This window comes from Nicotiana attenuata, unplaced genomic scaffold (genome assembly GCF_001879085.1).
Source record: "Nicotiana attenuata strain UT unplaced genomic scaffold, NIATTr2, whole genome shotgun sequence".
Taxonomy (NCBI): domain Eukaryota; kingdom Viridiplantae; phylum Streptophyta; class Magnoliopsida; order Solanales; family Solanaceae; genus Nicotiana; species Nicotiana attenuata.
In genome coordinates, this window is record NW_017671695.1 from 201,133 (window position 1) to 216,229 (window position 15,097).

General features: G+C 34.7%; 1 protein-coding gene across 1 annotated transcript; it reads left to right on the top strand.

Annotated features, from left to right (window-relative positions):
* Positions 1-4,565: 4,565 nt before the first annotated feature.
* LOC109209731 (probable protein phosphatase 2C 33) lies at positions 4,566-14,695 on the top strand. The gene is made up of 6 exons (XM_019373051.1): positions 4,566-4,682; positions 8,914-9,279; positions 9,895-10,284; positions 10,376-10,493; positions 13,469-13,692; positions 13,834-14,695. Exons 1-6 carry the CDS (start codon positions 4,566-4,568, stop codon positions 14,314-14,316), a joined length of 1,698 nt encoding a protein of 565 aa, XP_019228596.1. The 3' UTR covers positions 14,317-14,695.
* The last annotated feature ends 402 nt before the right edge of the window (positions 14,696-15,097 follow it).

Genomic DNA, 15,097 nt, shown 5'->3' on the forward strand with positions numbered 1-15,097 from the left:
GATGTCTTGTTTTCTGTTAGCTTGTGTATTCTCAGCAACTTTCACAAAAATAAGTCTTCTATTAATAATCTGCAATCGGTAGATCATTTCAATGAAAGAAAAGCAGCACCAAACTAGAACAGATTACACAATTATGAATCAGTTCTAGAACCTTATACATAGGAAATCAAATACTGTTGGCATTAAACATAAGAGATATTTTATGGATAACTGTCCTACCTCATGTGCTTTTACTTCTTCAACTCATCTCCAAAAATAGCTCTAAGGCCTTAACTGATAGAGCATTCCCAGCATAGCCATCAATTGTAGGTGCATAGGCTATCATCAAGACTTTATGATTCATCTTCATCTTTCTCTGTTTAATGAACAAATAAAATCGAGGTTATTTTAATCAACGGGTAGATCAATATAACCTGTTCTAAAGCATAGGGCCAAAAAATTAAATTTATACATATCCAATTATAAGCTATTCTTCTTGAGCCATTCATTACCATCTTTAGATGAAAAAGAAGACAACTTCTCAATTGTGTAGCAACTTCTACAAAATCGGCAAAGAAAACATGGGGAGGCTTATGTCTTATGAACCACAGTTCTGCCAAACTAAAAAAACCACAAAAAGGTTGAATGTCCAATTTGAAAGTATTGAACCTATCAATTGCCTAAAGATTGGGCCTTCAGAGCAACTTCTTCCTACAGAAATATACAAAAAAATTCTCTATTATTTCCTGAACATCAAGTCCACCTCATTACCTGCAGAAAATTGAAATTGCAAATAATAAGCAGAAAGTAAAGTTTTACAACAAATTGAAACAGTAAATTCACAGGAGAAAGGAGAAAAAATACAATCTTGCAATCAACATCACTTATGTGGGTAACCAAGATGAAATTAAGAATAAAAAATCCTAAATTATCCCCTAATTTTTATTTATTTCCACGAAATCCATCACTTAGACCGAAAGAACATCTTTTTTTTCCTGTAATTTTCAGTATAAGAAAGAATAACAGAGATATCCAAAGCTAGTTTTCCTGAAATAGTAATGTTTTATATCACCCAAGACATACAGATGCATCAGAGGATCACAAGACAAAAACATGAAAAGAGGAAAAAAGAAAAGAATTATGGAATATGAATCCAGGCTGCAATTCCTTTTTCTTTTCCTTTTTTTTTGATAAGTCAGGCTCCAATTCATTTCTGGACTTTGGATCAGCCATAACAACATGCTATGCATGTACACTTTCAGCCACACCCAAGTCATGTTTTCCATGCTGATGAAACCTTACTCTTAATGGAAGGTTTCTCTGAAAACATGATATTCATTTGTCCAATGTCTTCAAATTGTATTTTATGACCATTTAAACGAAATGCTATCAAATGATAAATGAGTCTTGAAAAAATAAATAAATGTAAGTGCAGTAGAGAGAGTTGAAGAAAATTTACCTTTTGAACGATTGGTTAGAGCATCATGAAGCCTAAATGAATGTTGCCGCTCTTCTTTCTTGTATTTTAGCTTGTACAGTCTACGTGTCCAGCCAGGAAAAAGTTGTTGTATCAGGGATAAGTCACTCCCAAACTGCTGACAACATCCTGAAGACAAGTTTTGTTCTAAATGTTTAAGAGCAACCAAGGACAAACAAAAGAGGAAGGGAGTGCATAACAGTATTATTTGTGCTCAATCACACAAAGTCTGACCATATAGCTCTAATTGGTGCCATGACACCTATAAGTCAAAAGTTGTACCATTTTTTCAACTGCTTGATTTCTTGTAAATACCTGATAATTCCATCATGTCTAGATTCATCTCAAACCAAATTACGGAAAACTTCTTTATACACCACATTTCTAGCTTCATTCGTTATTTGGCCATCATCATCATAAACTAAAATTTTCAACCCTTTTCTACTCGTCACGCGTGAAAGAGCAACATACAGTTGTCCATAAGTAAATACTGGCTTCTTCAAAAATAATCCCACATGAGACAATGACTGGCCTTGACTTTTATTAGTTGTCATGGCAAAAGATACAACAATTGGAAATTGTCTTCGCTGGAACTTAAAAGGTATTCTTGCATCTGATGGCGTCAACGTCATTCTCGGGATAAACACTTTTTGTCCGGCCATATTACCAGATAAAACCTTGGCTTCAATAACTCGATTTTCAAGTCTTGTGATGATCAACCTCGTGCCATTGCACAATCCTGATGACTGGTCTATATTTCTCAGCAACATCACAGGAACACCAACTTTCAAAGTAATAGAGTGATTTGGAATTCCAGAACATTTAATACTGTTTAGGAATTCGGGTGTATGTACGTGTTCCAAAGCTGAAAAAGAATGATCAGACATACAGACTGTATCAGAACTCAAATATGTCTTCTGAGGACTATGATTGAGTGAAATCATATATTCATTGATCGACTCCACCATATCAAGAGTCGGAGCAAGAATTGCTCTTTGTTGGAGGTAATCAATGTCACTGGAATGGTTAAAGAAATATGGATATGTACTTTCAACAATTGCCGATATTGGATCATCACAATTATTTATGAGAAGATCATTGGGGATTTGGACTTTCTCAATGCCATCAATGGAACTCCCAATCCTTCCATCACCGATTGCTAAAATCCATTCAGAATTTTTTTTAACTCATCAAATGTGCATCTAACTGATCTCTTTGTAACTTCATATTCTTTGTTAGATTGAAGACTTCACAGTGGGCCGACAAATACGAAGAATTCAGAGTAGCGTTAACAATATCTTGCCTAGATCCTTTTGCAATGACAGGCAAAATTTTCCTGAAGTCGCCACCAAGAACAACTGTTTTACCTCCAAAAGGTTTATCAGCACTGGATGTGTCTTTAAATCTAAGAATATCTCTAAGAGTTTGATCAAGAGCTTCAAAATAATATTTATGCATCATTGGTGCCTCATCCCAAATAATCAACTTTGTCTTTATAATCAAATTTGCTAGAGGACTACCTTGCTTTATATTGAATGTTGAATCTTCAGTTAGATTAAGAGGGAATTGCAAATCTCGAATGAGCTGTTCTACCACCTGATAACAAAAGAGNGTTGATCACCAATATCACTGTATTGTTCTGTTTTTCATCTACTTACGACTTCAATTTCCTCATTCAAGTTTCATCTACTTTTCCAAATTTTGATTATTAACATTGGCAGGTCCTTTTTCAAGCACTGGATGCACAACTTGAGAATGTAGTTTTCACATAACAGTACTATTTGTGCTCAATCACACAAAGTCTGTCCATATAGCTTTAATTTGTGCCATGACACCTATAAGTCAAAAGTTGTACCATTTTTTCAACTGCTTGATTTATTGTAAATACCTGATAATTCCATCATCTCTAGATTCATCTCAAACCAAATTACGGAAAACTTCTTTATACACCACATTTCTAGCTTCATTCGTTATTTGGCCATCATCATCATAAACTAAAATTTTCAACCCTTTTCTACTCGTCACGCGTGAAAGAGCAACATACAGTTGTCCATAAGTAAATACTGGCTTCTTCAAAAATAATCCCACATGAGACAATGACTGGCCTTGACTTTTATTAGTTGTCATGGCAAAAGATACAACAATTGGAAATTGTCTTCGCTGGAACTTAAAAGGTATTCTTGCATCTGATGGCGTCAACGTCATTCTCGGGATAAACACTTTTTGTCCGGCCATATTACCAGATAAAACCTTGGCTTCAATAACTCGATTTTCAAGTCTTGTGATGATCAACCTCGTGCCATTGCACAATCCTGATGACTGGTCTATATTTCTCAGCAACATCATAGGAACACCAACCTTCAAAGTAATAGAGTGATTTGGAATTCCAGAACATTTAATATTGTTTAGGAATTCGGGTGTATGTACGTGCTCCAATGCTGAAAAAGAATGATCAGACATACAAACTGTATCAAAACTCAAATATGTCTTCTCAGGACTATGATTGAGTGAAACCATATATTCATTGATCGACTCAACCATATCAAGAGTCGGAGCAAGAATTGCTCTTTGCTGGAGGTAATCAATGTCACTGGAATGGTTAAAGAAATATGGATATGTACTTTCAACAATTGCCGATATTGGATCATCACAATTATTTATGAGAAGATCATTGGGGATTTGGACTTTCTCAATGCCATCAATGGAACTCCCAATCCTTCCATCACCGATTGCTAAAATCCATTCAGAATTTTTTTTAACTCATCCAAATCTGCATCTAACTGATCTCTTTGTAACCTCATATTCTTTGTTAGATTTAAGACTTCACAGTGGGCCCACAAATACGAAGAATTAAGAGTAGCATTAACAATATCTTGCCTAGATCCTTTTGCAATGACAGGCAAAATTTGTCTGAAGTCGCCACCAAAAACAACTGTTTTACCTCCAAAAGGTTTATCAGCACTGGATGTGTCTTTAAATCTAAGAATATCTCTAAGAGTTTGATCAAGAGCTTCAAAACAATATTTATGCATCTTTGATGCCTCATCCCAAATAATCAACTTTGTCTTTATAATCAAATTTGCTAGAGGACTACCTTGCTTTATATTGCATGTTGAAATTCCCAATATTACGCGTTATTCGTATAGAGAAAATCAAGGAGATCAGCTTTAATGAGGAGGCGAAGAAAATGGGATACGCGTTATTTGTCTTTGGAGGGTGTGAGCCAGTTTTTGTTATAAATGGGATTCCCCATTTAGATTGATATCCCGAAATTTACTCATACGATTATTTAGTAATATTTTATTATTAAATATAGAGATAACGCGTAATAGAGTCATTTAGGCCGAAAAATCTGGACTGAGTATATTTGGGATTGCAAGGTTTTCTCATACCTATAGATTTGGGATTATGGCCGTTATATGCAAGGTTTACTCATACCTATACATTTGGGATTTCTGCATCAGTCAATTAGGCCGAAAAATGTGGATGCTAAAACTTGCATTTTAATAAAAGTAAGTCTTAATAAATTAAGTTGCCATGTGTCTTTTTAATATGTTGCCACTTGGCTTATTAATAACTTGACACTTGGCTAATTGAGAATGCAAACATTTTGCTTTAATATATATATATATAGATATTAAGAAATAGATCTCAAGGAAATTGATTAAATAGAAAAGGATGGGTTAAAGGTTCGAATCACGCTGATGGGATAGCAATGATATAAAAAAAGGAATAAACTACAAAAGGGCAACAGTATTTGAACAATGTTATTGAGATTAAGGAGTATCTTTTTAAGATTAAGATGTTTTAATCTGAATACGCAAATGTATATTGATATTGTATTTGGATCTACAACTGAATTGTTAAAACAATTTATTTTAAATTTTGTGAATGTTTATAATTTATCTTTAATAAAAATTAATAAGTATAAAATTAGATCAAATATTTGTTCACGAGTCGTGAAATTTAATTTGTAAACTAGTTGAATATATTAAGATAAAGTATTAGGTCTTTATCATGGTGGTGTGGTGGTTTAGGGTATGGGGAAGCAATTTAGGGGAAAAGTTATATACCAATCTTTAAAAAAAAAAATGGGTAAAAGCAAAGATTTAGTAAAAACCAAACCCAGAGAAGAAGAAAAAAAGAAGAATTTAAATGTTAAGTGGTAACTTTCTTAGGAGATATTCTTTTCTTAACCCCATCAAGTTCTCTTTTAGAATCTCTATCTTCTTTAATTTTCTTTCCTTACTCCTCTCTATCTGTCCAAAAAGTTAATTAAAAATGCATGGGCACATAAGATACACGACGTATGGCATTAATGCATATGCATATTGTACACATGTTTATCTTTTGTGGAGTCGTGGTCTTATGAATTGAACTTCGTTGTCTTTCCGCGTGCTAATTTAGTTTGTATCTCTTAGAATATTACGAGAAATATAGTAATGGATTTTGCATTTAATTTATCTCACTATATTCGTATAGATGAATAACACAGAGTATATAGGAAAAAGGTGGTTACATTCTTGTTATTGGACAGCTTGAGTTTTATAAATTAACAAGTAAAATAAAAGTAATTAGATAATTAAGAGGGAAGGAATATGCACAGAGGGTTAACCAAGAAAATGAAGAATAGGTATAGAGCGACCTAGCTATATATTCCAATTTTAATAAGTCTAGTGTATAATTATATTTTGTCGAAAAAGGAGAACTATTCTAAATCTTTTTAGAAAATGTAAGAGTCTTTTTTTCATTACTTTATTAGTCATATCTACAAAGAGGTTGTTGTGCATGACTCTATATGGTCAAAGTCTCAAAGGTATCTTATATCATTACATTTTAAATTTTAGGGGATGCACAAGAAACTGATTTTTATTTTATTTTATTTATTTTTTATATTTACCTACTTGGTGGGGTAATCCCTTTTTTTTTTTTTTTGAAAGAGTCGAAGCTAACAATTGAAGTGGGAAAACGTGATAATTAATTTCTTTACTTGTATTTTGGACGGTGGGGGTTCATTTTTAGTCACTTTTGATTTTGCACCCCTTTAAAAAAAATAATAAAGTATATATTTTATAATTTTACCTATAATGAGAGTATTTTTAAAAGTTTTGGGGAATGAGTAATTAATGTAAAATAAGAAAAAAGATTATTTTTTCTTGATTTAGTATAGCTACAAGTAAAAATAAAATATATATATTTACTATGGACAAGTAAAGTGAACGGAGGGAATAAGTCATTAAAGCGGTAAAATTTTGTTATAGAGTTGGGTCCACATATAAAATAATACTTTACATTATCAATTTCAAATTGCATGCTTACCTTTTCTTTTTGTTTATATTTATAAACTAGTATTTAGTTTTAGTAAAAGAAAAATAAGTGTAACAGAGAAAAGGAAAAATAAGCTCCCTTCGTTTCAATTTAGATGACACACTTTTCTTATTAGTCTGTTAAAAAAGAATGACACATTTCTATAATTGAAAATAATTCAACTTTAAGAGTTAAGAAGAAGGCAAGTCTCGCGCCGCCGTCGTCGTTGCTCCCTCGGCTTCGGATTTGGATTTGGTCAATTGATTTATTAATTTTTTGGGCCAAATTTATTTGTTAATAGCAAATATTAACAAAAATTCAACGGAATATTAATATTAAATCCAACGGAAATATTAAACGTTTTATTTCCGTTATCCGTTTTCAGTTCTTCGGTTTTGTAACTGAAAATTAACCTCCCTCTTCAATTTCCGGTTTATTATTGCATAATTAGCCATTTATGTTATGGCCGTTTTACATAAACAACTATTATGAAGAGTTGCACCTCTTTAGTTTTGAGCTCTAACATTGGCTATAAATACCAGTCCATTCTCTCAGATTTTTTGAGTTCTCCTCCTTTCTTCTGCATCGTTTTAACTTCAAAGAAAACAACAGTAAGTATGATTTGCTGCTGAACTTTGTGTTTGCTGAAACATTGGGGGTTTGAAGTACCACTACACCAGTGTGTAATTCGTTCTATTCTGGGAGGAAATAATCCACAACCTTGGGTACTAGGAGGGGGTTAAATTCCTTAAGGAAACGCTGTGAATTCAGTAGGCTCGAATTAACTTCTGTTTCGTTTATATTTATATGTTATTTTATTTTCTTCAGAATTATTTTACAAATACAGTATAATAACAAGATTTTATTGTATTGTATCGTTAAATCCGTCGTTACATAATGACGTGCCACTTTATGGAACAACCGATTTGGTGTGGCCGTATCGTTACCTTATTTTTTTTTTCTCTCATCGATCTTACCTTTTTTTATTATTAAATAATCTTATTTTATACTTTACCCTACCTAATAATACCACCTCGTACTCTACTTGTTCTTTATAATATCGTAAGTTTTTCCTTCATATTATTGGTGTATAGAACGACAGCGAACAATACAATCTATTCAAATATTGTACTTATCAAAATAATATAGTAATACTTTATAATACGATATATAAGAACAACCCAAAGAAGGTGTTAAGCAAAACGAATTCGAATGAATAACTTTGGTGATGAAAGTGACAGAGATGCATGGCAGGCATAGGGCGGTAGCGTCGACCCCACCGTGTCCAAATCCTCTAATTTCCTGCATTTACAGGAAAAACCGATATATATAAAGAAAATCGTGTAATGAAAATCTGTATGTAAATTACGCTCACACCCACCCCCCTAGGACCCTAACCAACAAAAAAAACACAAGTCCTTATTGGCGGTTTTTCTGTGATCTCTATTCTCTCTCCGTGTCTATAGAGTTTAGTTTGTTGTGATTCCTTTTTCTCTTTCTTTTCCTCCTCCTCCTCCTCCTCCTCTCAATCTTGCCTCTTCCCATTCATTCATTCATTCATTCATTCGGTTTCTGTCTCACAACCCATTTTCTATTCTCATTCTTGATCCATTTTCTGCTTTTGTTCTTACTGGATATCTTGTTTGGATTTGATCTGTCAATTTTGCCCCCAAACTTATAGTTCAATTTGGTGCTTTGTTTCCCTTTGATATTTATTGGATTATTATTATGCTTTCTTTGTGTGGTATCAAATTGGATTTTGTGCTATAAAAAATTTCTATGTGGGCGTAGTTTAGATAGATCTGCTCTCTTTATGTTTTATCCCTTTTTGGATGCCTCCATTTTTGCAATTACTTTTTGTAGTTTGAAGGGTTAAAAAAATTGGGAATTAAAGATAGTGGTTATTGTTGGTGCTGTTGTTATTATTACTCTTATTATTATTCTATTCCTACAATTCTTGAATAATCAATTCAAGATATTTTTATAGATATTTTTAAAAGGTTCAGCACTTTTTCAGGCTGAAAGATTTTTTTGGGGGGCACTAGATTCTGACTGCTTTTTTTTGCAGTTGAAATTGCACTTGTTATAATGGTGCAGTTGTTGGATTGAGTGGAGAATTGGGTACTCGGATTTTAAACAGTTTTGTGTAGGATTGTTTGTTATTTATTAGAAGGGGAGGTGTGACGGATCCGAACACGGAAAATAGGGGGGTTGGTTGTGTAGCTGCTCTGGATTGTTTATTGAATATAGTCCGGGCTCTCCGGACGGGGTCCTGCTTAACTTATGAAAGCAGGACCCCTGTTCCGGGTTCTCCTACATCCGCAGTTGGAATTAGGAAAAAGAAGAGCTCAAAGAAGAGGCCAGTTTCTAGGAATTCTTCTTTTAACAGTCGTAAGGAAGAACAGTTGCGTAAGATTCCTGGCCGCTTATTCTTGAATGGCTCGAGTGATGTGGCTTCGCTCTTCACTCAGCAAGGCAAGAAAGGAACTAATCAAGATGCCATGATTGTTTGGGAGGTTTGTCCTTCATATTCATATTGCTATCTTTGTAAATATTGTTGATTAGGATTTAACTTTATGTTCCCAGCATAGCAAAAAAGCATCTTACTTTAGTTGCATTGGAGGAAGTTCAATGGACAAAGTAGTTGTATTTGTTTTAGATTATGGTTTTTGGAGGTTAATGGTAGGTTTTTTTCCCTTCTTCTTCTTCTTCTTTTTTTTTTTTTTTTTTTTTTTTTTTTTTGCAGAAATAGCCTAATCATAGTTAATTTTTCGCTTCAATCTTTATATAATACTTGTCTGATCATAGACTGTTCACCTGAGTATTCTGATGACCATCTGATATTGTGATATGCTATAGTTTCCTGTACATGCCTAAAAAGAAAGTATTTCATTTTTTTATCAAGCTGAAGAAAATATTCCTTAGATACTGCATTTCTTTCTTTTCGTTTTGGATCTGCGGGTTGTTTTCGGATACATGTCGAGGATTCTACCTTTCTCGGCCTTTTGGCTAAGATTAAGTGTAGTATATGTCGAGGATTTGTTCACACCTAGTGATCCTTTTGTTCAGATTGTCTCATTATAGCTATATGGAGAGCATCTTCTAATTCATCTGTTATAATTATATTTCAGAACTTTGGTTCCAGAACAGATACAGTATTCTGTGGTGTTTTTGATGGCCACGGTCCTCACGGCCATATGGTTGCAAAGCGAGTCCGAGATTCCCTTCCCTTAAAGCTAAGTGCACACTGGGAAGTTAATCTGAAAAGTGAGGATGTTCTGAAGGAGATCAGTCTAAATGCTGGGGCTAGCCTAAATTCTGAGGATGCTTCCCTTATATCTGCTGATGAGGATTCCAGGGTCTCAATTGACGTTGAAGAGGCTGAAAAGCAACCAGAGGTCTTTCAGACTTTGAAGGAGTCATTTCTGAAGGCTTATAAAGTTATGGATAGGGAACTCAGAAGCTACACCAATATTGACTGCTTCTGTAGTGGGACAACAGCTGTAACCTTTGTTAAACAGGTCCCTTGACAGATCTGGAAATTTGAAGCTAGGTAGATTTTATAATGTGTTATTTAGAAGATTGAACCCTACAATTTTCATTTTTTTGTAGGGTCAGGATCTTGTTATTGGAAATGTAGGTGACTCCCGAGCAGTTCTGGGTACAAGAGATAAAAGTGGTTCTCTTACTGCTGTACAATTGACAGTGGATCTGAAGCCTAATCTACCAGGTTAGATTCTATATTTTGTGTTGTGCAGATTGAACTGATTTTGACTCCCGAGCACTTTTCTGGATTTTGCTTTGGTGTAGATCACTTACAAGATTACCACTTAGCTTGTTTTAATTTGATAAACTTATTACTTTCTAGTCCTGATTGTTATGTCAGCATTTTGACTACTGTACAATTTCTCCATCTCGTATTTATGCAGCCATCAACTTGGATCAGTATAGCAAAAAATCGTCATGATAACTAACTGTCGTTCATATGTTGCTACACTTTCTTTCATTTTCCCTCGACTTCTGGAATAGTTTAAATTTAATCTTCACCTTCTAGTCAAGGATAAGAAGAGTCTTTTCTCATTTTATTTTTCATCTTCTTATTGCAATTATAGAAGTTAGAGAGGGAAAAAGAAGTTAAAGATGGAGGACTGGACTTGGAAGGAAAAAGAGTTCAAAACTTCTCTATGCTTCTCATTCAACTATCGTAATGGACACCATACCCTGTTTTGTTCTTTCTTCTTTTTCTTATTGTTTTTTATTTTGATAAAGTAAATCCCACTACCAAACCAACTCTCGAATACTCTAGAGTGGCCCTCTCCCTACCTTGCTCCTGTAATCACCTGAACTCCAACCTCTTGACGGGAACTGGAGTGCTCTTGCCACTAGAGCAACCTCACTTATCATTTTGTGTTTTCTTCTTTTCTTTTTCTAATTAATTATTAATTTCATCACGTTCTTGTTTCTAGGCATTCTTTTATGTTGCTCCATGTGTTTTTTTTTTGAGAAATATTTTGAAAAGAAAGAAGAGAATCATTACTTAATAGGTCAATTGTCAGGTTGACAGACAAGAAGAGAAAAGGAAGGCATTTGGCCTCCTTGCAGCATTGGAGGATTTGTTTTAGTTTAATTATATAATTTTGAGGGTTAAAAAAAAATATTCCTAGCAGTTTCTCTGTACCTTTGTCCAAAAAAAAAAGATAAATATCCTAGCAGTTTCTTGATGGAATCTCAGGTAAGTTCTTAGCCTAGGCAGAAGTGTCGATTCAGGGATAAGTGACAATGGGCTTAAAGATGAGTTTGTAAAATCAAATGTTTAACGACTCCCTTTAATTTCTTATAGCCGGTTTTTGGTACACCCTGCAATATTTTGTAACTTCATCCTAGGTGTACCTAATAGTGAGATAGTGATCATTCTTTTTGTTTTCCTTTTTCTTACTGCTGTTCATGAGCTTGATTAGGATTAGCAGCATCCTGAGAATTATGTGCCCATCATGCTCCATTTCTCTTCTGATTGTATATTCAACTTCTAATTACTATAAGAAACAAGTATCTATAAGTAAAACAGGTGTGCGCAAGCTAGCCCAGACACCATCGTCATAAAAGAAACAAAAAAAGACAAGTATTATATGGAAAAAGGTTATCAGAAACAAGTAACTTCATTTTGTTTTTACTTCTTGAGTGTTTTTGTTCAAGTCTCTCTGTTCGGATCACTGGATTGCCTCTGTTATTAATTGCTTAGGAAGTGTTCATTGAACTGATGTTAGTAACAGACTGAAGGATTGACATATATAAACCTTAAAATTCGAGATTTATATGTGAAATTTGACAGTTATTGGGCAGTATGTGCAGAAATACATTATTTCTATGATCGACATGATAACGAGTGATGTCTATTTGAGTTAATATAACATTACGATGGAACCACTGCATGTTTGAAAATGACGTGCTTCTGCCGGACCATATATTGGATTAATAGGAAAACATTGGCAGAGTTGTATTGAATTAAATGCTCATATGTTGTCAAAATAAGTGTGATAATTTTCAGAAACTGAAGTCTTTATTTGTTGACCGAAGTTCTGCATAAACTAAAAAGATTAGGATCTCATCCATGTGTAGGTTCTGAATCAGGGGATTAGTTATTCAGGTCCTGCTGGTCAAATCATCTTCTTGTGGTGGCCTGCCATATGTAAACTACTTGCTATCATAGCCAGTTGAACTGTCAATACAAACACATCCACTGTGATGAATGGAGAACTGATTAATGATTATAGTTCATTTTTCTTGGAAGTTTTGTCTGTTTGTTTATCTGGTCTGATTCCATACTGCTCTCTCCATTGTATAAATCTTGTCGATAGCCAATTTGAAAATATATGCTCATTTATTTAGAATAAATAAATACTGGGTTTGTTGTTGTTGCATTGTTAGAAGTATCATCGTTAGAAGAACTGTAATTTGTCGAGCCGAGTTTTTCCCTTCTCGACAAATTACAGTTCTTTTAAATTATGCTTCTGTTGAAATCCTCTTAAAGCCATTCTCTCCGTCTTTGCTTCCACGATTAAAGAGGTCTGTTGCATCGTTAGAAGTATCATGTTCGAGCCAGCTTTTTAAAATTTAAAAAGTGCTGTGCAATTCTACGCCTCTTTACATCCATGACCAGTTATAAACAAAAAATACTTGTGCTATCACAATGAAATAAAATAAAATGGAATAGAACACAGTTACCTAGATTTGAAAGACTAAGACAGATACAAGGAAGAAAAGAGGATTGGGAAAAATCTGCCCAGCAAAAAAAAAAAAAAAGAAAGGATAGGAAAATCTATATCTCTGAGTGGAAGTTTACCGAAATAAATTTGATCAATAGACCCTTGTGGTCTGGCCCTTCCCCGGACCCCGCGCATAGCGGGGGTTTAGTGCAGCGGGCTGCCCTTTAGATGTGTGCTTTGAAAAATTCGTGGAAGCTGAAGTTTTATACCTTTTGTTGGTGGATGTATTATACCGATAAAAAGCTTGGTGCTTTCTTCAAGAAAAATGAATACTTTAAAGTAGGGTGGTAGCCATCCTACATAGTGGTCAACCCCCTATAGATGGATACCCCTCGAAAGCATAACTTTTTCTGTTTTTTTCGAATTGGTGATTCTGATTAATGCTATTGGTGCGTATTTCAATATATTGTTTCTTAATTTCCTTGTCCTTCTAAATGTACAGCGGAGGCTGAGAGAATTCGTAAATGTAGAGGACGTGTTTTTGCTCTTCGCGATGAACCGGAGGTTTCAAGAATGTGGTTGCCACATAGTGACTCTCCTGGACTTGCAATGGCACGTGCTTTTGGGGATTTTTGCCTCAAGGATTTTGGTCTCATCTCTGTGCCTGAAATATCATATAGGCGTTTAACGGGAAAAGATGAGTTCATTGTTCTGGCAACTGATGGGGTATGAAACTTCGAAATTTAGTACTTTTTTATGACCATTTTACTTATTAAAAAAAAGAATTTATACATGGGTTCTTGGTATTACTTTCTCAATGGTTGTTTCATTATATTTATCCTAGTCCAAAATTAATTCCGATGACAGATATGGGATGTACTTTCAAATGATGAAGTTGTAAAGATCATAGCATCCGCTTCATCCCGTTCATCTGCAGCTCGATCACTAGTTGAAGCAGCTGTTCGAGCCTGGAGGACAAAATACCCAACTTCTAAAGTTGATGATTGTGCAGTTGTCTGCCTTTTTCTTGATTCAAACTCAAATAACTTGTCTACTGCTTCTAATACAAACTACAATGACGAGACTGTCTCAATGGAAACAAATGAAGTTGGTGCCAAGACAGATGATGCCTCTGGTCCAACTGCATTGCCTCGTTCTAGAACTGTTCGAGAAGGCGATGAAGTTTCAGGAGAAGGCGACGACGTATCAGAGGAAGGCATAGAGGAAGCCTCGGAACATGAGGAACTGCTCTTGGAGGTTGGGACAGAATGGTCCGCGCTTGAAGGGGTTTCCCGGCTGAATACATTGTTGACATTGCCAAAGTTTGTGCCTGATAAAGAAGAGAAGTAAGCTAGAGGTTTGAGATGTCAAAGTTTGGATTTATATCTTTTGATTATTTTCAATCTTTATTTAGTTGTTTCCGTCCCTTTTAAGTTCTCACATATCTTCTACTGGGAGAAAAAAGAAAACAGAAAATGCAAAAATTTGATATTTGTTGTAGACAGGAGAGGTGGGCCCAGCTATATTAGAGTGTCTGGGAATCATCCTTTCTCTCCCTAGAAGTGGAATTTTGTAAAAATCCAACTCTCCGTCTTCTTCATTCTTGGTTTCTAGCTTTTCTTTTCTTCCGCCCAAGAGTGTTGTGTACCTTATCAAAGATATCAAGATTGTGTGATTTTCCCTCATTGTTATGTTGATAATAATGCAGTCCATTTTTGTTCAAGTTGGATATTATGTTCATCTCTCCCTCTCTCACACACACAAACATGTGGCCGATTGGACAAATTGATCTTTTTACTTGTCAAAAGCTAAGAACTCAAGGAAAGGGTGACAACTTGCCAACTTTTGGCTCAATAGGGGTATGGCAACTAGCATTTGGGATGCCCAAGTGTGTAACTATCGAACTGATCCCTGTCTAGGAAGTGCAATAAAATCAAATGGTGGACCATTTTGCAATTTGCATGATTCACGTGTTCCCAATTTACATATATTTTTGTCCAAAAACTTAGAAATTCTGGGACCCCGTTGCTGGTGGTGACGCTTTGCCTTGCAACCACGAAGGGTATCTCTTAGGACAAGATTAACATAGACTCATCACAAGGATAACATGCACAAATCAATAAATGGTCTC

What these genes read in the sequence shown, in the direction of transcription:
- LOC109209731 (XM_019373051.1), top strand. Translation starts at nt 4,566, where the DNA reads ATGTTGAAATTCCCAATATTACGCGTTATTCGTATAGAGAAAATCAAG. An exon ending in TCTGAAGCCTAATCTACCAG is followed by an intron (nt 10,494 to 13,468) that starts GTTAGATTCTAT and finishes CTAAATGTACAG; the next exon opens with CGGAGGCTGAGAGAATTCGT. An exon ending in TTGTTCTGGCAACTGATGGG is followed by an intron (nt 13,693 to 13,833) that starts GTATGAAACTTC and finishes TTCCGATGACAG; the next exon opens with ATATGGGATGTACTTTCAAA.